The sequence below is a fragment of the Schistocerca piceifrons genome, chromosome 2, assembly GCF_021461385.2.
Source record: "Schistocerca piceifrons isolate TAMUIC-IGC-003096 chromosome 2, iqSchPice1.1, whole genome shotgun sequence".
NCBI lineage: Eukaryota > Metazoa > Arthropoda > Insecta > Orthoptera > Acrididae > Schistocerca > Schistocerca piceifrons.
The window spans coordinates 944749966-944776481 of record NC_060139.1 but is presented as its reverse complement, the minus strand read 5'-3'; the positions used below and the strand labels follow the sequence as shown (position 1 = coordinate 944776481).

The 26516-nt window shown below is 45.1% G+C and overlaps 1 protein-coding gene across 1 annotated transcript in view; it reads left to right on the top strand.

Annotated features, from left to right (window-relative positions):
* The window catches only part of LOC124776011, a 317506-nt gene that overhangs the window by 277916 nt on the left and 13074 nt on the right, over nt 1-26516 (top strand). Inside the window, exon 2 of the mRNA XM_047250853.1 lies at nt 5563-5801. Coding sequence (XP_047106809.1) covers nt 5563-5801 — 239 coding nt within the window. The remainder of the gene's footprint in view (nt 1-5562; nt 5802-26516) is intronic.

Genomic DNA, 26516 nt, shown 5'->3' with positions numbered 1-26516 from the left:
CTACCACCGAAGGAGATGCTGTTATGAGGTGTCTTGTTTGCATGAATATCAGCACTGATTGTCTTTAAACACTGATACAGTCCTAAATCCAGTGAACGAAGACTAACATCCAAAGAGATGGTATAATATAGAAAGGCAACACCGCGAACAGAGTGAAATAAATATAACAACCCTCCACCATGCTTTGTTCAGGCAAAAGAAATGGATGTAGTAAGTGATGGTGTGTAAGGAAGTTGCAAATAACTTCCAGCTGCTAGCGTTTAGCGTTTTAGTTAGAAAGAATATTACCTGTGAGTATACCGCAGGCCGGCCGAGGTGGCCGAGAGGTTCTAGGCCTTACAGTCTGGAGCCGCGCGGCCGCTACGGTCGCAGGTTCGAATCCTGCCTCGGGCATGGATGTGTGTGGTGTCCTTAGGTTAGTTAGGTTAAAGTAGTTCTAAGTTCTAGGGGACTGATGACCACAGCAGTTAAGTCCCATAGTGCTCAGAGCCATTTGAACCATTAGTATACCGCATTGACAGTTTATGTACATCGCATCTCTGCTGCCGAAACCTTACACAAGACATGGTGGCTAACAGGTTTAGCATTAACACTTATTTTTGGCGCTGTGAAGACGTAATAAATTTATACCTCTCGCAAACTGTCGGCATACGGACAGACGCAGACAGTTCCGCACATTTTCGTCACTCGTGTTGCTACGTAATATGAGTTATTCAGTTTGATAATCTAAAAAAGCCTTTGACTCACGTATGTTGATCGACACATTGGTATCACGTTTGCAACCTCATTATGGAGACGTGGAAACTCTACCTGAGGAAAAACTGTGGAATCTCTTTCACAGTTTTAACGCAAAGGCATTTGCATTTTAAATGAGTATTACTTTGGATATCGATCAGTTCTGTCTGCAGATACACAGGGGTGCTTTCAACCGAAACGGCAAACGGCATCGAAAACAGCTCAAAAACAAATGTAAGACTGGCAGTGTCCTCAAACATTTAGAAAGCTGTAACTGTAATTCTCTCAACAACACCATGGATTGTTCAAAATTCGCGTTTTCTTTAACGTCAGTGAGCTTAGGGAAATGGACGATCCTAGTCAGAAGTTGTTCCTTTCATAAAGCAGTTTTCTTTTTAAATGCATCTACTTTCACCATGACAGCAGAAATAAATTGCTTCTCACCTTGCAAGGTCTTACTGAGAGCAGTCTACAGTCAATTATATTTAAAATTCAAGGTCTTCAATCCATTCTAGATCTTCTAATTTTCGTTCTACCTTTCCTTTTTCCTCCAGGAATTCAACAATAGCAGATCTTAGATCGAGAACTCATTTCAGAAATATCCTTTGACTTAACCAATGTACTTTGCCGTAATGTATGCGTCCATGCACTTCGTTCCAGTCCATCAAAAACAGTTGCATCTGATAATGTAATAATGCGTGCAGAAAATTTATTATTCACACTATCATTTCCATCACGTGTTCCACACCTGCACATTTAATCCGAAGTGCTTCTCGATGTACAGAGCAATGAATCCAGTACAGATTATCTTTCGAACTTCATCATATTTAGCTCTTTCATTGTCAACAAAATCTTTCAGTTCTATCGCCCTTTTCATAGCAATTTTGCGGTACCCGCCGATTACGCGACTACGTAATAAATATTTTTCTCGATTATGCGACTTCATAATACATATTCTTCTCCTCAGTTTCCCATTCATTTCTAAACGGTTGCAACAGTGGATCACCAGAGTGCCTCTTTTTGCACCTGGACCTGTTAACTTGCTTTATACGACGATCGAGTAGCGAAGGAAAGTAACTCTTACATCACTATTCTGCCGAACTGAAGAATGGCGTGCATATCAAATAAGCCACACCAAATGCTGGAAGAAAGTGTCCCATCGCACTTTCTAAATGAAATGTTGCGCTATACCTACATTAGTCGCCATTAAAATTGCTACACCACGAAGATGACGTGCTACAGACGCGAAATTTAACCGACAGGAAGAAGATGCTGTGACATGCAAATGATTAGCTTTTCAGAGCATTTACACAAGAAACTTCCTGGCAGATTAAAACTGTGTGCCCGACCGAGACTTGAACTCGGGACCTTTACCTTTCACGGGCAAGTGCTCTACCATCTGAGCTACCGAAGCACGACTCACGCCCGGTCTCGGTCGGGCACACAGTTTTAATCTGCCAGGAAATCAGCGCACACTCCGCTGCAGAGTGTAAATCTTATTCTCATTCACACAAGGTTGGCGCCGGTGGCGACACCTACAAAGTGCTGACACGAGGAAGGTTTCCAACCGCTTTCTCATACACAAACAGCAGTAGACCGGCGTTGTCTGGTGAAACGTTGTTGTGATACCTCGTGTAAGGAGGAGAAATAAGTACCATCACGTTTCCGACTTTGATAAAGGTAGGATTGTAGCCTATCACGATTGCGGTTTATCGTATCGCGACATTGCTGCTCGCGTTGGTCGAGATCCAATGACTGTTACCAGAATATGGAATCGGTGGGTTTAGGAGGGTAATACGGAACGCCGTGTTGGATCCCAACAGCCTCGTATCACTAGCAGTCGAGATGACAGGCATCTTATCAGCATGGCTGTAACGGATCGTGCAGCTACTTCTCGATCCCTGAGTCAGCAGATGAGGACGTTTGCACGAATAGTTCTACGACGTTTGCAGCAGCATGGACTATCAGCTCGGAGACCATGGCTGCAGTTACTCTTGACGCTGCATCGCAGACAGGAGCGCCTGCGATGGTGTACGCAACGACGAACTTGGGTGCACGAATGGAAAAACGTCATTTTTTCGGATGAATCCAGGTTCTGTTTACAGCAGCATGATGGTCGCATTCATGTTTGGCGACATCGCGGTAAACGCGCATTGGAAGTGTGTATTCGTCATCGCCATACTGGCGTTTCACCTGGCGTGATGGTATGGGGTGCCATCGGTTACACGTCTCGGTCACCTCTTGTTCGCATTGGCGGCACTTTGAACAGTGGACGTTACAATTCAGATGTGTTACGACCCGTGGCTCTACCCTTCATCTGATCCCTGCGAAACCCTACATTTCAGCAGGATAATGCACGACCGCATTTTGCAGTTCCTGTACGGGCCTTTCTGGATACAGAAATTGTTCAACTGCTGCCCTGGTCAGCACATTCTCCAGATCTCTCACCAATTGAAAACGTCTGGTCAATGGTGGCCGAGCAACTGGCTCGTCACTACTCTTGAAGAGCTGTGGTATCGTGTTGCGGCTGCATGGGCAGCTGTACCTGTACACGCCATCCAAGCTCCGTTTGACTCAATGCCCAAGCGCATCAAGGACGTTATTACGGCCAGAGGTGGTTGTTCTGGGTACTGATTTCTCAGGATCTATTCACCCAAATTGATTTAAAGTGTAATCACATGTCTGTTCTAAAATAATATATTTGTCCAATGAATACCCGTTTGTCATCTGTATTTCTTCTTGATGTAGCAATTTTAATGGCCAGTAGTGTAGAAGGTCCGAGCGCAGCCGAGAAGTACCAAGTAGTGCCTAGACAGGCCGAACCTAGGGCCACACGGGTGCTGCACGTGGAGCACGTGTGAAGCTTTGTACGTCGTGGCCGATCCTGGTGTATAAATGGTAGTCAAATGAAAGCCAAATACCCACCACAACAAGTAATAAGCACTCGTGTTTGACATTTATTCCACAGGGAGATGAGTTGCTCAGTTTCTGGTTCATGAAGTAAGGTCGGCTACTGATTGAGCCACAACTGCATCCGCTCTTACACTTCCTCATTTGATTGAAACTGATGTCCACGCACGTCTTTCTTCAGGTCGCCAAAGATGTGAAGCCCACATGGTTAAAGATCCAGGCTGTATGGAGGATGTTGCAGTGTTTCCCAACCAAATAGCTGAATCATAGCCTTTGTCTAATTCGCAGTGTGGGGATTGGTGTCATGATGCGACAGGACGATTCCGTCTAATAGCATTCCTCGGCACTTTGATTGCATCGGAGTTTTCACAAAGTGCCTTCATAGCACTACACATCGATTGTGGCTCCACACTCGAGGAACTCGATGAGCATAGGGCCCCTGCAGTCGAAGAAGGAGGTCGGCATGACCTTACAAGAATTTGTATGAACAACATTGGATTTCATCGCCGGAGGGAGATGTGGGGTGTTTCCACTGTTGGCTTTGCCATTCGAAGTCGAGCCGTTCGAATGCTGTCAGGAAGAAACATCTTGTTGCATGATAATGTCCGCCCCCACACTATTAACTGGACGTGGGCTATGCGTAATCGATTTGATTAAGAAAAGCTGCAACATCCTTCTTACAGCCTAGATCTATCACCGTGTTATTTTCACATCTTTGGCAGCCTGAAGTAAAACAAGTGTGGACGTCGATTTCAGTCGGATGAGAAAGTGCAAGAGTGGATGTGGTTGTTGCTTCGTCATTTGAGGGTCCCATTGCATTTGACTACCCGTCATAACGTAATGCTTACATGTGGCATTGTCCTTGTCGTGTGCAGCCTCTTTGGAGTCTTAAATGAAACTGGGTTGTGCCCGAGTTGTAGGCAGCTCGGCGCTCTTCCCATTTGGCTGTGTCCCATAGTTGCCGAAAGACACAGCGGTCCCAGTTTTGATGGCCGGTAGTGGAAGTAATCCTACATCTACATACAAACTCTGCAATCCACCATACGGTGCGTGGCGGAGGGTACCTCGTACCACAACTAGCATCTTCTCTCCCTGTTACACTCCCAAACAGAACGAGGGAAAAATTACTGCCCATATGCCTCTGTACGAGCCCTAATCTCTCTTATCTTATCTTTGTGGTCTTTCCGCGAAATATAAGTTGGCGGCAGTAAAATTGTAATGCAGTCAGCCTCAAATGCTGGTTCTCTAAATTTCCTCAGTAACGACTCACGAAAAGAACGCCTCCTTTCCTCCAGACACTCCCACCCGATTTCCTGAAGCATTTCTGTAACACTAGCCTGATGATCAGACCTACCAGTAACAAATCTAGCAGCCCGCCTCTGAATTGCTTCTATGTCCTCCCTCAATCCGACCTGATAGGGATCCCAAACGCTCCAGCAGTACTGAAGAATAGGCCGTATTAGTGTTTTGTAAGCGGTCTCCCTTACAGATGAACCAATCTTCCCAAAATTCTACCAATGAACCGAACACGACTATCCGCCTTCCCCACAACTGGCATTACATGCTTGTCCCTCTTCATATCGCTCTGCAATGTTACGCCCAAATATTTAATCGACGTGACTACACTACTAATGGAGTATTCAAACATTATGGGATTCTTTTTCCTATACATGCATTAATTTACATTTATTTATATTTAGAGTTAGCTGCCATTCTTTACACCAATCACAAATCCTGTCCAAGTCATCTTGTATCCTCCTAAAGTCACTCAACGACGACACCTTCCCGTACACCACAGCATCCTCAGCAAACAGCCGCACATTGCTATCCACCCTATCCAAAAGATCATTTATGTAGACAGAAAACAACAGCAGATCTACCACAGTCGACAGCATATGCGTGTGCGTTTGCCGGCAGGGCGGATCGCGGCGCGCCACCTGATGGAGTGGCTGGTGGCGTGGGCGGTGGTGCTGGCGGGCGTGCTGGAGCACAGCGCCACCTCGCAGCTGCTGGCGCCTCGGCCGCCGCTCTCCCCGGAGGAGTTCGCGGAGCTGGTGGCCAACACGAGCTACGTCAGCCGCTACTGCCGAGCCACACCCACCGCAGCCGCCGCCGACAACTTCACGACAGACCTGCCGCCCGATAATGACACAGAGGTGAGCCGCCATCCTACACGCTTCCAACTCCTCACTGCTACGTAAAGAGGTTGTCAGCACAAGCACGGAGGTCGCTCTTTATTCGTGACGACAGTTGCTTCGTAGTGGGGCAGCGAGAAACACGTAGCGAGCGAGCACATACACTATGTAATCAAAAGTATCCGGACAGTCCCTAAAAGTTACGTTCTTCATGTTAGGTGCATTGTGCTGCCACCTACTGCCAGGTACTCCATATCAGCCACCTCAGTGGTCATTAGAGATCGTGAGCAGAATGGGGCGTGATTTTCCTAAATCGCTCCAGGCAAATGTTGGGATGGTTCCTTTGAAAGGGCACGGCCGACTTCCTTCCCTATCCTTCCCTAATCCGATGAGACCGATGACCTCGCTGTTTGGTCTCTTCCCCCAAAACAACCAACCAACCAACCAGAATGGGGCGCTCCGCGGAACTCACAGACTTCGAACGCGGTCAGGCGATTGGGTGTCACTTATGTCATACGTCTGTACACGAGATTTCCACACTCCTGAACATCCCTAAGTCAAGTGTTTCTGATTTGATAGTGAAGTGGAAACCTGAAGGGACACATACAGCACAAAAGCGTACAGGCCGACCTCGTCTGTTGACTGACAAAGACGGCCGACAGTTGAAGAGGATCGTAACGTGTAGTAGGCAGACATTTATCCAGACCATGAGACAGGAATTCCAAACTGCATCAAGATCCACTGCAGGTACTATGACAGTTAGGCCAGAGGTGAGAAAACTTGGATTTGACGGTCGAGCGGCTTCCCCATAGACCACACATCACGCCGGTAAATACCAAACGACGCCTCGCTTGGTGCAAGGAACGTAAACATTGGACAGTGGAAAAACGTAGTGTGGAATCACGCTACACAATGTGATGACCCGATGGCCGGGTTTGGGTATGGCGAATGCCCGTTGAACATCCTCACCCAGCGTGTGTAGTGCAAACAGTAAAATTCGGAAGCGGTGGCGTTATGGCGTGGTCATGTTTTTCGTGGAGGGGGCTTGCACCCCATGTTATTTTGCTTGGCACTATCATAGTACAGGCCTACGTTGACTGTTTTAAGCACCTTCTTGCTTCCCACTGTTGAAGAGCAATTCGGGGATGGTGACTGCATCTTTCAACGCGATCGAGCACCTGTTCATAACTCACGGCCTGTGGCGGAGTGGTTACACAGCAATAACATCCCTGTAATGGACTGGCCTGCACAGAGTCCTGACCTGAATCCTATAGAACAGCTTTCGGGTGTTTTGGAACTCCGACTTCGTGCCAGGCCTCACCGACTGACAGCGATACCTCTCCTCATTGCAGCACTCTGTGAAGAATAACCTGCCATTCCCCAAGAAACCTTCCAGCACCTGATTGGACGTATGCCTGCGAGAGAGGAAGCTGTCATCAAGGCTAAGGGTGGGCAAACACCTTATTGAATTCCAGCATTGCCGATGGAGGTCGCCACGAACTTGTCAATTATTTTCAGCCAGGTGTCCGGATACTTTTGATCACATAGTGTAGTATCCAGACACCTATGTGTAATGTGGAATTCACCGCGGGATGTCACGAGAGATGGACTCTCAGTATGAAAGTAGTTGGGGAATATTGTATTGTCAGTAGTGAAACAGTAACAGCAGAGTAGGGCAGTGAGGAGAGTTTAGATACTTAGGAGCTGGAGTAGTCTTTGGATGTCACCTGAGTAATAAAGCCAGCCGGCCGCGGTGGTCTAGCGGTTCTAGGCGCGCAGTCCGGAACCGCGCGGCTGCTACGGTCGCAGGTTCGAATCCTGCCTCGGGCATGGATGTGTGTGATGTCCTTAGGTTAGTTAGGTTTAAGTAGTTCTAAGTTCTAGGGGACTGATGTCCACAGTAGTTAAGTCCCATAGTGCTCAGAGCCATTTTTTTAGTAATAAAGCCAACAGGGACGCTTCAGTCCTTCTAAAGCTGCCCAAGTCGACTTTAGGTGATGTGATCGTGAAGTGGAAATGCGAAGCAACAACCACTGCTAAGCCGAGACCAGGCAGATCTGATGTACTGGTGGACAGGGCCGGTCGAGCATTGTGGAGGGTGGTAATAAGAATTCGCACGAAATTAGTGCAAGATATCGCAGATGAATTTCAAAGTGCTTCCAGAAATCCAGCTAGGGGGTTAAAGTGAATGGGGTGCAATAGTGGAGCAGCTCCTCGTAATCTACACGTTTCTGAAGTAAGTGCTAAGCGACGATTGAGAAGGTGCAAAGAGCAACTCCACTGTACAGTGTATGATTAGAAACAAGAAACGTGGATTGATGACATTAATTAAAACTTCCGGGCTGAATTGCCGTGGTCCATATATAAAACTTCTTCTCCTTCCTGACGTTTCGTTGCCTACTGCGGGCAACATCTTCCGAGGTGAGTCGGCGACTGGCTGCTAGGCACGAAGGATGGGGCCCCTCCACTCCCACACCAACGTGGTGACCAAACCAAAAGTTCTACTGTCACCTCCGTATAACATGTTAGTTATTGAATCAGGAGTCACAGGATGCGGGCTGTGATGTTATCCATGCGTCTGGGTAAGATTACTCTTTAACATGGTCCATCAGGAGATAGAAAGTGGACGAAAGCGATCGAAGGGTAGCGGTTGTAAGGGGAGAGGAAAAAAAAGTGCCAAGGGAAGCGCCAAGGGAAAAAAACCTCTGCGACAGTAGAACGGGTAGTAAGGGCAGTAGCGGCTTGCTATCTGCGACAGTGCATGCAAGGTGTGGTTATGTTAGTGCAAGGTATCGTGCATCGTTACCTTTGTCGTTGCTGGAGAACGTTGCGAGGCTTGCTGCAGTTGCTGCGTCCCTGCGACAGTTCAAGGTCGTTGTACATTAGTGGGCGATCGGTCATAGATTGGCTCACAGACAGTGTAGGGGATGTGTGTGGTTGATTTGCGTGCTGTGTACAGTACGATTTCCCTGCGGTTGCCTGGTTTTCGGCGGGTCGAACATCTGGGGTTAGCAGTAGTAGCTGTGTTGCAGGGGCTCGCCAGTACTGTCGTGTTAGCGTGCTATGGACCATAGATGTTTAGTTCCTAGCCAATAGTGTCTTTGGTCTGTTATGCTTCCATCTATGGTTGTGGTCGTAGTTACCCAGAGAAAGGATAAACGGGTTGCGCGAGTGTCTCGTGTTATTGTACAGTCGTGTGGAGAGTTTTTGGAATACCTGCAAGATGGTATCTAGCAGATATTCCCGGTGAAGGCCCGCGATGCGTGTGTAGCGCGGAGCGTTGCTTATGATTTTGAGTACTTTGTTCTGTATGAGCTGCAGACGGCGCAGGCGAGTGGGCGCAGCGTATCCCCAGACAGAGGCTGCGTACGTCATCAGGGGTCGAATAAGTGTCATGTGCATGGACCTAGACACCCTCCCATTCAGTGTGCTATGCCTGTTAAGCAAAGGGTAGAGTTGTTTGAGCCTCGCGTTTGCTTTGTTGGTCACGTGTTGAATGTGGTCCCCCCCCCCCCCCCCCCCCCCGCAGAGTAGTTTCCGGTCCAGCCAGACACCGAGGTATTTGACCTTCTCGCGGAAACGTGTTGGGCGTGCATGTAGTGTTATTGGGTTGCAGTGCTGATGTTTGCGCAGTAGCTTCGGTCTTCTAGTGAACCGAACGGCTTCGCACTTGTCGACGTTTACTCTATCACGTCATTTCACCAGCCAAGGCTCTGCCGTTCTGAGTGCAGTCTGTAGTCGTGAGTTAATGTTAGACGGCTTCCAATCTTGTGTAAGGATGGCGGTGTCATCCGCATAGATTGCCACCGTCGTGTTGTGTGTAGCTGGGAGGTCGTTAATGTAGAGGTTAAACAGTAAGGGCCCTAGGATGCGTCCTTGGGGTACTCCTGCCTGGATACCATGTCGTGTCGATTGTTTGCCCTGCACGTCGGTGTTGAAACTCCTGTCCGTGAGATATGAGTGTATGAGACGTACGAGCCCGTCGGGGAACCCTGCGTCGCTGAGTTTGCGTATTAGGCCGTTGTGCCATAGACGATCGAAAGCCTTTTCGATGTCCAGGAACACCGCCCCAGTTGCTTTGTTTGTGTTGTATCCAAGTGTTATATATTCAATGACGTGGAGGAGTTGTTGTGTTGTTGAGTGGTGATTCCTGAAACCGAATTGCTCCGGTCTCAGGGTGTCGTTTGTGATACAGTGCCTGGTGAGTCGTTTTAGTATTACCTTCTCAACGATCTTGCTGAGCGCGCTCAGCAGACTGATGGGTCGGTAATTTTGTGGGAGGGAGTGGTCTTTCCCCAGCTTCCTGAACATCAGGACCTTGGCCGTTTTCCAAAAGGCGGGGAAGTGTTGGTGTTTGAGTATGGCATTCGTAATGTGTTTAGGTAGTGTACAGCTTTGTCCGAGAACTCCTGGAGGACACAGTTTTGAATGCCATCGTGACCAGGAGCCTTCCTAGCGGTGTTATGCATGATGGCCCATTTGACTTCAGCTGTACTAGCTTGACGGATGATGATGCGCGCTGGTTGGGCCAGGATGCGTGTGACCTCCTGGTCGGTAGCAAGTGTGAACGCTGGGTCTGAGGGATCCAGATTCGGTGTGAAATACGCTGCGAGTATGAGGGCCATCAGTTCCGCTTTATCTTCCGCAGAATATGCTGGTCCGTCGGGCCCTTCTAGCGTGGGGATGTACAGTTTCTCCCTGGTGAAGTGTCGGGCCAACTGCCATACGCCAGGTCGCGTGGTGTCCAGCCCTTCGAGTTTCTGGTCCCACTGTTGTGTCTTAAATGTTTGTATTTTGTCCCGGATTATACTCTGAAGCCTGTTCATGTGCTGTTTGAAGTGCTGGCGCCTGGTACGCTGCCAATGTCTCCTGATGCGGTTACTCATTGAGATAAGGCCCAGGATCTCCTGGGGCAGGGCAGCATCGATATGGTGTCGGGTATTGCGTCTTGGACGGCGCTGGTGAGGGTTTCAACCGCCTCATCAATCTGAGTTGTCTCGTTAATAGCGTGGGTGGGTGGGATGCGACTGTCAAGCGTTTCCTTGAGCAGCGTCCAATTCGCGCGCCTGTAGTCTCCTGCGTTGTTCCATGTGCTGCAGTGTTTCTTCAATGTACAGTATAACGGGTTGGCGGCTGCTAGGCGCTAGAGGTCCCGCTTATATAGAGCTCTTATATGGCGCCACCACTCGTCACGTGCTTTCGACTCTAAAACTATCTCTGGCTAGTGCCATCTCTCTCGATTACAGGTTATCGATTGTAACTTCGTTGGTGCAAATTCGAACGCCATACCTTGGCTAGTTTTAATCCTTCTTCTTTTTTATTAAAATTATTTTCGTGCTTGTAGATCTCTATAGCTTCTCTATACAAGCGGGTATAATAATGTGAGGTCCTAGCTATCACGTTTGTCTCACTAAATTTTATTTCGTGATCACCGTCTTTGAAAACGTGATCCGTCACAGCTGATTTGTCAATTTGTCCCAATCTACAGTTCCTTTTGTGTTCCGTTAGGAGGGTATTAACCCTCCTTTTAGTTGTTTCAATATATACCCTGCCACAGCTACACGGAATTTTATACACACCTGGGGTAGCTAAGGGGTGTCGAGCGTCTTTCACCGATCTTAAACGTTCACTAATTTTGTTGGTAGGTCGAAAGATTGTCTCCACTTGAAACTTGGCCACAACTTTCCCAATACGGTCGGTGATGTTATGAATAAATGGAAGAAAAACTCTTCCAGGCGACGGTTGTTGTTGTCGTGTATTTTCGGACACTTTTCTTCTAGGGTGGAGTGCTCTATCTATCTCGTTGTCAGTGTACCCATTTCTCTTGACAGTCGTTCGCAAATGGCTTAATTGATCTTGCAAATAAATTGGCTCACAGATGTTATTAGCCCTGTCCACTAAAGTTTTTATGACTCCTCTCTTCTGCCTAGGATGATGATTCGAATCCTTATGTAGGTAACGATCGGTGTGTGTGTCTTTCCCATATACCTTGTGCCCTGAAGTCCCATCTGCCCGTTTAATAACCAATACAATCAAAAAATTTAGTTGTCCATTACTCTCTTTCAAAGACGATGATCACGAAATAAAATTTAGTGAGACAAACGTGATAGCTAGGACCTCAAATTATTATGCCCGCATGTATAGAGAAGCTATAGAGATCTACAAGCACGAAAATAATTTTAATAAAAAAGAAGAAGGATTAAAACTAGACAAGATATGGCGGTCGACTTTGCACCAACGAAGTGACAATCGATTATCTGTAATCGAGAGAGATGGCACTAGCCAGAGATAGTTTTAGAGTCGAAAGCACGTGACGAGTGGTGGCGCCATCTAAGCGCTCTATATAAGCGGGACCTCCAGCGCCTAACAGCCAGTCGCCGATTCACCTCGGAAGATGTTGCCTGCAGTAGCCAACGAAACGTCAGGAAGGAGAAGAAGTTTTATATATGGACCACGGCAATTCAGCCCGGATGTTTTAATTAATGAAGACGCCGGCCGTGAAAGCTTACATGTTATGGCTGGATTGATGAATCACGCTCTAACCTGTGGCAATCTGAAGGAAGAGTTTGGGTTTGGTGAGTGGCTGGAGCACGTTACCTGCCATGTGTAAGTGCCAACAGCGAAGTACAGAGTTGGTAGTGTTACGATACGAGGGTGTGTTCCGTGGCTATGGCGTGGTCCCCACATTTCGCTTGAGAAAACTCAGTATACCGAAGGATATGAACACATTTTACAGCATTTTGTACTGTCTATAGCAGAGGAGCTGTTCGGGTACGATGACTGATTGTATCAGATTGACAAACATCTATGTCATAAAGCAGTGTTTTTGAAATGGACCAACATGCCCTGTCTCGACCTGAATCCAACAGAACACATCTGGGGTGAACTGGAACGTCGATGTCGCTAAAGACCCCAGCGTCCAACATCACTACCTACTCTGGTTTCTACCCTTGAAGAAGAATGGGCTGCCAGTTCTCCACAGACTGTCAGACGGAGGACGCACCTCACATTAATCTCCGCCAATAGATGTCCGCGTACTTTTTCTCAGGTAATATACTCGTAGCGGAAAGGAAGTCGGCAAAGTGTGATAATGGATGACGTGCTTGGAAAAAGGCACAGCTCACACCCGTCTACGAGAAAGGAATTTGAAGTGATCCACAAAACTTCCGTCCAATATGCTTGACATCGGTTTGTTGTAGAATCTTAGAACATATTCTGAGCTCAAACATAGTCAGGTGTCTTGAACAGAATGACCTCCTCAATGCCAACCAGCATGGACATTGAAATATCGATCATGTGAAACCCAACTCGTACTTTTCGCTCACGACATACTGAAAGGTTTGAGTCAAGGCAACCAGGTAGATGCAGTATTTCTTGATTTCCGAAAAGTATTTGACTCATAACCGCCACCTACGCTTATGGTAAAAAATACGATCATATGGGGCAACAGTTGAAATTTGTGACTGGATTGAAGAGTTTTTGGTAGGGACGACATAGCGTGTTATCATGGATGGAGAGTCATCATCGGATGTAGAAGTAACTTCGGGTGTGCCCTAGAGAAGTGTGTTGGGCCCCTTACTGCTCATATTATGTATTAATCATATTGCAGATAATATTGATAAAAAATCAGGCTTTTTGCAGATGATGCTGTTATCTATAATGAAGTTCTATCTAAAAGAGGCAGCATAAATCTTCAGTCAGATCTTAATAAGATTTCAACGTGGTGCAGCGATTGGCAACTTGCTCTAAATGTTCAGGAATGTAAAACTTTGCACTTCACAATACGAAAAAACGTAGTATCCTATGACTATGACTGTCATATTAATGAGTCACTGTTGGAATCGGCCAATTCATACAAATATCTAGCTGTAACACTTTGTAGGGATGTGAAGAGGAATGATCATATAGGTTCCATTGTGGCTAAAGCAGCTGGTAGACTTCGGTTTGCAATCAGTGAACAAAGGAGATTGCTTACAAATCAATCATGGGACCAGTTCTAGAATATTGCTCAAGTGAGTGCGACCCGTACCAGATGGGACTAACGGGCTATATTAAATGTATAAAGAGAAGGGCGGCACGAACGGCCACAGATTTTTTTAATCCTTGGGAGAGTGTCACAGAGATACTGGAGGAACTGAACTGGAAATCTCTTGAAGAGAGACGTAAACCATCCCGAGAAAGTCTATTAACAAAGTTTCAAGAATACGCTTTAAATGATTAGGCTAGGATTATACTACAACTCCCTACGTATCGCTCATATAGGGATCGTGAGTACAAGATTAGGGCAATCACTGCACGCACAAAGGGTACTCAAACAATAATTCCTCCAGCGCTCCTTACGTGAGTGGAAAGGAAGAAACCCTCTGCCATGCACTCCACGATGGTTTTCAGAGCACATATGTAGATACAGATGTAGAAAACTGCCTACATGATAAATACACATTTGATAAATACATTACTTCCTTTTCATGACATTTTGGTCTATCATTTTCTTTTTCTGTTGTTTACAAACAACAAAGTATCAGACAATAGCCACACTTTTCTTTCGTTAAGAACGTATCGACACGGAAAATTTTTGTATGCTACTTACTCAATTTATGGAAGCAATTTCTTGAACATATTATGGAAGCAATTTCTTAGACATTAGTTGGAAAATATTATGATGATTATTGCGACATATTCAAATTTTTCGATGAATTCAATAGAAAATCTTTTTATAAGTCTATTATCAAAATTTGTTTTACGTTCCAGCTTCCGTCTTTATTTTTTTTAACGGCACGTCTGACTATAATCCCGAATCTTCGTTCGTAATTGAGCTTCTTAGGTTTTTATGAAACCTAGATAATTTAACTTAAAAAAAGACGACAAGAGTAAGAAATGCATAAATTCTTGTAATTTTTGCACGTCAATGTTCAGAAACTATAAGAGGTGTGAAAATAAGCATTCCCATTTCAAATGGTTGTTAGAGTGAACAGGAAATACTTCATGAATGTCCGATTGCGTTAGCTTGGGAAATTACTTCAACTAACACCAAACCGCGCATATTCCCAATAAAATTAAAAAGTAGTGACTTGAAATTACCGCAGCTGGAGCTAATACGGCTTATTCCCAGTTTGTCCACTAGAATATGCGTTTCCTTTGTTAACATTCGTAGAACGTCTACCTTCGTGGTTGTAGTTGTGTAACAAACAGAACTCGATTGTCAACGAGTCTTACGAGCAGTGGGAACTTCGAGACCACTCTGCGCCATATCTCTGCCACCGGGTCCTGTCCAACTGCACCTCTTGCCAGCAGGTATGCGAAAGTACGGCGACTAGTATACGAGAAAGTCTGGAGTCTGAGATGACCAGCTCTAGTTATGTGTCGCTTACAACCCCGGGGGACACTTTCACACGAGAGCTGCTTGTTTGCGACCGGTATGAAGGAGAAAGAGCTCGCATTAATAGCCCAGTCAACTAAGACCAAAACATATCGAAACTAGGGTAAGAATTCGTGTAGTCACAAATTTTTGTACAGTGGTAGGGATAAGTGTCAAGAATAACATATTAAACATGCTGACTGTTGATGTGTGAGCATGGGGTGAGATGGTATTTAAGTGTCCCTTTTTTAGGTTTTTCTTGAAAATGTCGAAAGCCACTGCATCTGGCGAACGTGTTTCCCAGTACGAAATTAGACTAGACTTAATTTTCTATAAAAAGGGTCCTATTAATTTTTTCTCCGGGACTAATATTTTCTGCGTTGCAGAGGATGGAAAAATCGCAGATTATTAAAAACAGCATTTTAATGGGGTAAAATTAATGTATAATTTTAAATGACGTTGATTGAGAACAAATGTTAAATTTTGTAATACATCTAACATCTGCAGTACAGGCATTTTAAGGGATAAATAATTGTGTTCTGAGGGTGGAAAAACGGGAGTGAATATTGGAAGTATGAGGGAAGGTAGCTCGCCTGATTATGGCTACGCACTTTCGCGGTCTACAAAATGAAGAGCGAGCAGGTGGTTTCCCACTCTGTCTACCCCTCTAGGTCACAAAAGGCAACTACAGGGTTTCTCAGCTCGCCTTATAAAATCACTGGCGTTACAGTGTGCAGCCATGCCCAAGGCTGTTTATTTTCCACAGAGGGCGTTAACACAACATAGAATACAGATATGCGAAAGCAAGAAACGGATACGGATAAAAGCCAGGCAAATCTCTGCACACTGTTCTCAAATGCTAGAGCGAAACTGATTCTTAGTCGTTATGTATGGCAGCGTAGTATTCTTCTGGGAAAAGCAACTTGCCCCACAACGAGTGCTGCTCCCTTTTCAGGTTGGAAACAGACTATATTTCCTCAGTCTTTCTTGTCCAGTTCTCTTGCGTAGATACACAAACTATTTTCACTCAGTTCGAGTTTATGTATTGGAGTTGTTTTCGGTTTATTAAGAGAGTACTTACTTGCAGTTGTGAAGTGAGCTTGCGAGGTGCCGCAGCTAGCAGAGTGTTTAACACTAAATCCTTTTAGAATCTTCATATGGAAATGATGCTCTAAGCCCCCCTTTCTCTAACTCCGACTTTTGCTGTTGCACATGGTTTAAGAAGAAACGCGAACTAACTGTAATCGACCATGCAAGTGGAGTAGAAAAGGGTTTGGCACCTGTAATAATTTAATTTGATAGAAATTAATTTGATAAAGGAAAGTTTAATTAACATAGTGATAAATGAAAGGGTTGCTTTACCGATCCACATAATGAAAGTTCTGTCCAAAATAACAATTTGATTTATTATTACTAAACTCAAAATAATAAATAAAATGCATGAAACAGTTACAATACGTCCAATTGCATACTCAAATAAATGTTGTGAAGGTGACGTTGTCTATAAACTAGCTTGTGACGTTTATGGCCAAGTGGTATGTGGAGCCAATTCCTTGCAACTCAAATCTTAAGAGAAACACCCAGCCAACCCAACATTAATTGCTGCTACTGTAGTGAGAACTCAGACAATGAACATCCAAGACAGAACCATGTAAGAAAAGACGGGAACAGGCGCGCTTTGCTGAGCTCTGATTATCACAGAGCAAAATTCCCTAATCTGCCGGTACTTCGGACATACATTACCAAGCTGTCTTCTTAACTGCAAGGACACGATCCTGCTTACAGGAGGCGATGGCTGGTTGCTTCGACGTCCTGTCATGTTGATGATAATGTCGCGAGTATAGCCTGAAGCAAATTATCCTGCTCTGGTTGTTCCAGCCTAAAGACTTCCTGTCAATACAAATGCGCCTCTGAAGGAGGTGAAGAAGGCTTGCCACACAATCACTGATGGTACAGTGATTGATTTTAACAAGCGAAGTCAAACAGTAACTCCGATACAGTCAACTTTAGCCAAAACTGCTCAAGACGGACAACATAGGCCATTTGTACGCAGAACGCTCAATTGCCAACTGTACTCGGAAAGTTACGCTGAAGTTGAAACTTCATCAACTTCGTCAAACAGTTACAATTAAATGAAAGTATATTAGACAGCCAACGGAAGGCATGCTGTCCGGATCAGCGAGAGCTCAGTCTTGTAATCTACCTCGACCGAAAAGCGAGAGCCAACCCCGTCAAGAGCACCCGTACAAGCCGAACACAGAACATTCCTGCCCCCACGACAGTGGTCGTGGTTAAATGTTCCAATCAGCAACTCGAAAACCGGCAGAAAATTCCACTCTACTGCTGACAAAGTACTATTCCACCAATCGAGATACTTGGCGCCAATTTCTGCACCGAGTTTGCTACGTCACGGAGCTATCCCCTGAGCAAGCCAATCACAGTTATGATTTTGCAGAAAACGCGGGAATTTGCCCGCCAAGACTGCCTGGGAACACAAGTCATTCCCACGCCTCGCTGGTAGCCAAGTTTCTGCAAAGTAACGGAATCTCTAGCACAGCCGCTCCGTCAGGCCCCTGTGGGCTTGTCGCCCCCACTCTTATGACAATGTCGGCGTTTGGAAAGCATCCACTCGACTCCCTCACACCCGTCGGCTTAACCCTTTCAAGATCAGCAGAACCCGCCTGTCACCGGATCACCCGAGTGACGAGAGACACAGCGTGGGAAGCCCGTTTGTGAAGGAATAGCAACTTTTCACCGCATGCAATTCGAGAGGAAAATCAAATTACTCGGAGTAAGATAGAAATATGAGCGGGGGCTCATGCCACCTCTCAAGCTTTCATTTAAAATACGTTACTATTATAATGGACGTGTTTAATTTCTGTGATGCTGGCAGTGTCCTATGTAGAATTGGTGGGAAATGGACTGGATTGCAGCTGTCTGCCGTTGACAGCATATTGTAAAGCTGTGTAACCATGTTGCAGTCACTCGGTGGTGAATTAATGATGACCAGAAAGTTACTACACTTCTCTCACCTTTAACTGTCTTATTTGGCGACTGCATAAATCTCTTCCCTTCTGGCACTTGTAGAGTGTGCTGTACTGAGTGGCGTCACTTGCCACACACCCACACATCCACAGGTTTAAATCTACACTCATGCTCATAAATTAAGGATAATGCTGACACATGGTGAAACAACACTCTGGTGGGCAGTTTCCGAGTTTAAATCACCTCGGGGTATGACGATGCGGTGCATTTGACCTGCGGTCGTCGCACAGTGGCGCTGGCAGCAGCCCACGTTCACAGAGGTGTGTTGGTGCATGTCAGAGTACGGTGCAGCAAGTAGGTTTTCAGACGTTTTCAGACGTGCTAATAGTGACTGTGTGTTGAAAATGCCTCAAAGAACACATATTGATGACGTTATGAGGGGTAGAATACTAGGGTACTGGAGGCTGGTCAAACACAGCAGGTCGTAGCACGGGCCTTCTGTGTGCCACAAAGTGTGATCTGAAGATTATGGCAACGATTCCAGCAGACAGGAAACGTGTCCAGGCGCTACAGTACGGGACGTCCACTGTGTACAACACCACAAGAAGACCGATATCTGACCATCAGTGCCCGCACACGGCCACGAAGTATTGCAGGTGGCCTTGCTCAGGACCTTACCGCAGCCACTGGAACAGTCTGCAGACGACTGAACAGACATTGTTTATTCGCCCGGATACCCGCAAGGTGCATTCCACTGACCCCTGGTCACAGAAGAGCCCATAAAGCCTAGTGCCAAGAACGCAGTAAATGGTCATTGGAAAAGTGCTCCCAGGTTATGTTCACGGACGAGTCCAGGTATAGTCTGAACGATGATTCTCGCCGGGTTTTCATCTGGCGTGAACCAGGAACCAGATGACAACCGCTTAATGTCCTTCAAAGGGACTTGTATGGAAGTCGTGATTTGGTGGTGTGGGGTGGGATTATGATTGGTGCACGTACACCTCTGCATGTGTTTGACAGAGGAACTGTAACAGGTCAGGTGTATCAGTACGTCATTTTGCACCACTATGTCCGCCTGTTCGTTGGTGCAGTGGGTGTCACCTTCCTCCTGATGGATGATAACGCACGGCCCCACCGAGCTGTCATCATGGAGGAGTACCTTGAAACAGAAGACACCAGGCGAATGGAGTGGCCTGCCTGTTCTCCAGATATAAACCCCATCGAGCATGTCTGGGATGCTCTCGGTCGACGTATCGCTGCATGTCTTCAAGCCCGTAGGACACTTTAGGAGCTCCGACAGGCACTGGTGCAAGAATGGGAGGCTATACCCCAGCAGCTGCTCGACCACCTAACCCAGAGTATGCCAACCCGTTGTGTGGCCTGTGTATGTGTGTGTGGTGATCTTATCCCATATTGATGTCGGGGTAGATGCGCAGGAAATAGTAGCGTTTTGTAGCACATGTGTTTCGGGACAATTTTCTCAACTTATCACCAATACCGTGGACTTAAAGATCTGTGTCGTGCGTGTTCCCTATGTTCTTATTCTATTAGCGCCAGTTTTGTGTAGTGCCACGTTGTGTAGCACCACATTCTGCCATTACCCTTAATTTATGGACATGGGTGTAGAACAGTAATCAGCTGTAATGCATTGCTTGACTTGTGTTGCAATTCCTGAAGTTCTGTAACGCCAAGGTGACGTACTTTCGTTACAGAGGGAGTCAGTTTAAGCCTCTGGGTCTCATCAGATGCTGAGAGACGTATGGCTGGGATGATGGATTTGATACTTTCAAGCTGGGAAAAGTGTTCCAGTCCTTGATAGTGGAGAAAACGAAATCGACTTTGTCAAATACATATTGATATCATGTCACATTTGGGGTCGGATCTTCAGTGTGATAGATCGTTAACAGTTCTAGCTGTTGACCTATTTTACATAATGTCTCATTTCAGAAATGCAAATAAAAACTCACTTAATAAACTGAAAACAGCTTCACTAAACATGAGTTCAGCGAAATTACCTTGTCTACACACATGAGAGAACTGGCCGGGAAGTACTGGGGACGAGTAATCCGTATGTCAGCTGAAAAGTGCGCAGCACTATTAATTTTGGAAGTTGCCTTTCCCGGAAAAACGTTACAGATGCCGTACAGAAGGATTAAGAATCAATTGCCCTCATTCATTCTAGAACAGTGTGCAGAGATTTACGTAGACTCTGTTAAATGGCTCTGAGCACTATGGGACTTAACTTCTGAGGTCATTAGTCCTCTAGAACTTAGAACTACTTAAACCTAACTAACCTAAGGACATCACACACATCCATGCCCGAGGCAGGATTCGAACCTGCGACTGTAGCGGTCGCGTGGTTGCAGACTGTAGTGCCTAGAACCGCTCGGCCACTCTGGCCGGCTAGATTCTGTCCGTATACGTTTCTTGCCTAAGAAATAGAAGTAATTCATATCCGTATTCCATGGGGTGTTAACACACTTTGCGGAAAATAAACACCCTCCGGTGTATCTGCATGCTATGTGGCCAGTAATTCATAAGGCGAACTGTCGTTGCTCTTTGGGACGCATTGTGCTAGAGAAAATGGGGAATTTCCTGCTCACTCTTCATTTTGCCGATCTATGAAGGAGAGAAGTGCATGACCACAATCCGGAAAACTACCTTCTTTCACTCTTCTAATTTCTCCCCTGTCTTTCCAGCATGTTACAGCCCCAGACACAATTTGTCCCTTATTTAGGTTCTAATGCATTTAGATATGGTACAAAAAATTAATATTCGTTCTCAATACACATTATTTAACAATATACTTTACTTGTTTACCATTAAAAATCTATTTTTAACTATCCGCGCTTTTTCCATCCCCTGCAGTACGAGAACTACAGCCCCGCAACCTTTTTTGTAGAAAATCATAAGTAGCTGACTTTTGTACTGAAAAATATTTACGCTAAAAGCCGCGATTTTTGAGACAGACAGGAAAAACATAAAAATGTGACACTTAAACGCCCCTCTTGCCCCGCACTAACACCCCACCGCTCAGAATGTTTATTATATTATTCTGTAGACTCCCCCTACCGCTTTACTTGTACTACACTAATTTTTCCCCTAATTTTCCTTCGTTGACTGAACTGTAAAGTATGCGGAAGCGTCCAGACGGGAAGACCATCAGGCAACTTCTATGGCTGATGGGAACAAATTCACTAGGAAAGCTCTGACACCTGCAGTGTATACCGTACCATAACTGATTTTCCTTTCTTCTCTTTTTTGTTTTTGTGTCACCAATCTCCCACCTAGTTTGGTGCAGTCCGCCAGGGCTTCCTCTCCTGCGCAAATTTCTTCAACTCACAGTAACATTTACATTTAGCGCCCTCAATTCCGACATATAAATCATTTTGTTAATGACGAGAAACAAATCGACGCTTTCCATTGAAACTGGTTGTCGCGTGAGAGACTTAAGGTGCAGTATATATTTGGCCTGATTCCAGCTACAATTTACAAGAACGAAATTGGAAATATCTGTTGAAAGGCCAGAGGAGATGCACGTGACGACGCACAGGAGAGTTTCACATATGCACCAAATTGTACTCAGTTGTTGTTTCACAAAAAAACGTCATTGTGTTTTGGATGCATTAAATCATAAGACTGCGCTCACTAGTGCGTCACAGATATCTTTGAGGGGGAGCGTATACCTAAGTGCTATTTCAGTAATTCCCATGCGCGAACTTGAAACCAGAGAGCATGCGCGAACTTGCTCGTCTGTTAGATGCTAGGTGATCTACGAGGTGCATTCAAGTTCTAAGGCCTCCGATTTTTTTTCTAATTAACTACTCACCCGAAATCGATGAAACTGGTGTTACTTCTCGACGTAATCGCCCTGCAGACGTACACATTTTTCACAACGCTGACGCTATGATTCCATGGCAGCGGCGAAGGCTTCTTTAGGAGTCTGTTTTGACCACTGGTAAATCGTTGGGGCAATAGCAGCACGGCTGGTGAATGTGCGGCCACGGAGAGTGTCTTTCATTGTTGGAAAAAGCCAAAAGTCACTAGGAACCAGATCAGGTGAGTAGGGAGCATGAGGAATCACTTCAAAGTTGTTATCACGAAGAAACTATTGCGTAACGTTAGCTCGATGTGCGGGTGCGTTGTCTTGGTGAAACAGCACAAGCGCAGCCCTTCCCGGACGTTTTTGTTGCAGTGCAGGAAGGAATTTGTTCTTCAAAACATTTTCGTAGGATGCACCAGTTACCGTAGTGCCCTTTGGAACGCAATGGGTAAGGATTACGCCCTCGCTGTCCCAGAACATGGCCACCATAATTTTTTCAGCACTGGCGGTTACCCAAAATTTTTATGGTGGCGGTGAATCTGTGTGCTTCCATTGAGCTGACTGGCGCTTTGTTTCTGGATTGAAAAATGGCATCCACGTCTCATCCATTGTCACAACCGACGAAAAGAAAGTCCCATTCATGCTGTCGTTGCGCGTCAACATTGCTTGGCAACATGCCACACGGGCAGCCATGTGGTCGCCTGTCAGCATTCGTGGCACCCACCTGGATGACGCTTTTCGCATTTTCAGGTCGTCATGCAATATTGTGTGCACAGAACCCACAGAAATGCCAACTCTGGAGGCGATCTGTTCAACAGTCATTCGGCGATCCCCCAAAACAATTCTCTCCACTTTCTCGATCATGTCGTCAGACCGGCTTGTGCAAGCCCGAGGTTGTTTCGGATTGTTGTCACACGATGTTCTGCCTTCATTAAACTCCATCACCACATGTCTCCTTCAACTGTCGATATTTGGTTTCACACCATGCAGATTCAGAAAACGAATGATAGCACGCTGTTCAAGTAAGGAAAACGTCGCCATTTTAAGTATTTAAAACAGTTCTCATTCTCGCCACTGGCGGTAAAATTCCATCTGCCGTACGGTGCTGCCATCTCTGGGACGTATTGACAATGAACGCGGCCTCATTTTAAAACAATGTGCATGTTTCTATCTCTTTCCAGTCCAGAGAAAAAAAAATTGGAGGCCTTAGAACCTGAATGCACCTCGTACAATGTGTCTCTGGCGAGAGCTCATTGGTTAACTACTGTCATATAATGTTTGTGTGTTCGGTATGTCAACATGAATATGAACTCCACGGGAGTTTACAGAGATGGAAAATCACACCTTCGATAGAAGACGCGAATCTGTTGGGAAGAAAATAAAGGACAAAGGCGAAAACGGGCACCTATGCAGTTCATAGGATTCAGACCGTTGTCAGATCTTCGAAGGCATCAAGGAGGAGATTCATCTCGCGACCATAAGGTTGCTGTTAATTGCAGTATTTGTGACTTCTCAGCTTTGAGTGACGTGGGAATTCTTGTTTAACCCTTTGTTGCCTGACGGTACTTAAAAGTACCAGTAAGTTTTGACTCTCATTATTTTCTCGTGGTGCAGTTTCGTGATCTGAAAGCCTGTTGGTACGTAACAGTAGCTCTGCTTTACTGTTACATAGATGTTATAGACCTGATATAGACCTCTCTGGCGGTTAGAGCTTGAAATTGTTTTTCGCGCGCTGCTGTGAAAACAGAAGATTGTATGTGCTTGTTTCCATGGTGTTGCCTGAATTTGTGTGCAATTTATTGAAACTTTCGTTGAGTTTTCCATTGTAGGTACTTACCTTCTTTGTTTTTTTATAATAATTTGAAACATTACGTTACAAGTGAATGAGATAAAGTGGAAAATATAAGGCGGACTTATTAGTGCCGTCAGGTTGTGCAAACACTTTACTGTAGCAACAATGCGTTACCGCTCACTAAAGTGCGCGTCATTTATGTTGGCGGCCGGTTTTAGGTTCGTTCTGTGCATCTGACGTCAAAAAATACAGTCAGCCAATGAACAGAGAACGACGTTGCCAGATCTCAACTGCAGAGCAGAGCACGGACGAGTGTCTTCAGTTTTAGAAACGTTCAGTCATAAACAAAGTAATAGAACAAAAGCAATGTCTTGATAGCAGACTTTGTTTTTTGAAAGTTTGGAAAAACCATTCTTTATACCAATTGCTTCATTTTCTATTAATTAATTAAACCAAACAAGCAATAAGACTCTTAATTCAGGCGATAGCAAGGAAAGGTGTTTGTATCAATTTCACGAACCACTTTTTCGCAATAAAGAACAGCAGTAATTGTTTATTTCCTATTGTACTTCGACGAAGTGCGAGTAATTCGTAGGCATACCAACAGTGTTTGTCAGAATTTTGCGTGACCTGTTAGACTCATTATGTAGAGACGTTGCAGAACGAGCTGCGTCAGCGTAACGGTTAAGGTGTTGGGTTAGTAAGCGAAAAGTAAAGAGTCCAAACCTTGTGCGATGCTAAATATTTTTTTTTCTTTTAAAACAATATCGAAGTGTTTTACTTCATGAATTTTATTCGTTTAAATGCAATTTTTTGAAATTTCTAGTGCTTTGTCTCTTCATTAACCCTTTCGCTGCTGCAGTCACGTGCTCCCCGCATTCCGCGCTGTGCGCGATTTTGTCATCACTGCACTGCTCGCCTGTGCAGACACATTGTGTTCCGACTGCTTTGACACTCTTTATCATTCGATTTCACAAAAACTATTTGGCCCAAAAATTAGATTTTTACACATCTTCTTGACTGATACCTTCCCCCCATAAATGACTTAATTTTGTTTCGATGTTCAACCCAGTTATTGTGCAGCATTAAATGTAGTAAACCATTGCACGAAATTTTGAAGAGTTTGCAGAGGTAAAAGTCCATAGGGTATACTTTCCGTATGGTCGATTTTAGTTGCCACAACGTTGAGAATGAAATGTGGACAAGGTACCTAAATTTCATATAAAATTTACTGTATAACAATATCTCATTTAATTTAAGTACCACATAGGTGTCGTATGTAATATTGAGAAATATTCCGTCTTTCGCGACTGTAATAAAAGTTTTATTTACACCGGGCGCGTTTGGCTTTATTTTAAAGCACTTCAGTCAGTCAAAGGAAGTGGGGGGAAGGTATCAGTCAAGAAGATGTGTAAAAATCTAATTTTTGGGCCAAATAGTTTTTGTGGAATCGAATGATAAGTGTCAAAGCAGTCGGAACACCATGTGTCTGCACAGGCGAGCAGTGCAGTGACAAAATCGCGCACAGCGCGGAATGCGGGGAGCACGTCTCTGTAGCAGCGAAAGGGTTAATGCGGCCGTGGTGGCTTTACTTCATAAACTGCGCGCTCCCCCCTAAACGTAAGCTTGCGAACTATACTATACTATGGCGCTGTTTCTCTTGGCGCGTGCGTCGTGTGCAACTGGCAACGCAGCAATCTCCCGCGTCTGGGCGGGCATGCGCGAGCCGCCAAGATAAAAGAATTCAACTATAGTTGTACTGTCTCACACAGAAATCTGTAAATACATTTGCCTGTGGAACAATTAGAACAAACAGGAAAGGTTTGCCAGGGAATTTACCTAAAGAAAAATGTCTAAACCGTGGGGAATCAAATCACAGAGTCATCTTTAGACCTAACAGTATTTCAATGGAGGGAAAATAAAGTAGTGTATTTTGCGTCAAACTTCCATGGCACTGAACAGAGCATAGTGACAAGAAAACAGAAAGATGGAACTAGTATGACTATACCATGACCAGTTATTGTATGTGATTACAATAAATACATGGGTGGTGTGGATCATGCAGACAGATTACGTTCAACTTATGGTCTTGACAGGCGATCAAAGAAATGGTGGCACCGTCTCTTCTGGGGAGCAATAGAAATTGCTTTTGTCAATGCTTACGTCATTTGCAGTGATCTACAAGGGGCACTGCCACTGCTGGAATTCAGCCGTGCTGTGGCACTAGGGCTAATGAATGAACAGCAAGTGCCAAATCTCAAAAAGAGAAACTCTGGTAAAGATGAAATAACTCCCCCAAAGAGAAGGAAGGATAACTTTTCTGTTCCGAAGAATGTACGTCTTGGCAACTGAGAAAACCATTTTGTAGTGTTCAGTTGTAAAAGAGAGCGATGCGAAATGTGTGCGAAAAATAAAATTCAGTCGACACCACATTCACAATGTTGTACATGTAAAGTGTATTTGTGCTACAATGAGAAAAAGAACTGTTTCCTACAATTTCACTAACATTAAATATGTGATATGTATATACTGTCAAAAATGTATAGCTAAGTTACTATGCATTGTGAAGTTGAAACTTCCTGGCAGATTAAAACTGTGTGCCCCATCGAGACTCGAACTCGGGAACTTTGCCTTTCGCGGGCAAGTGCTCTACCATCTGAGCTACCGAAGCACGACTCACGAGTTGCTCTAGAATAAATTTATGGGAAATTAAAAAAAAATTCAGAAATATCATATTTCTGTTAATTAATTTTCTAATGTAAAAATATTTAATATTTA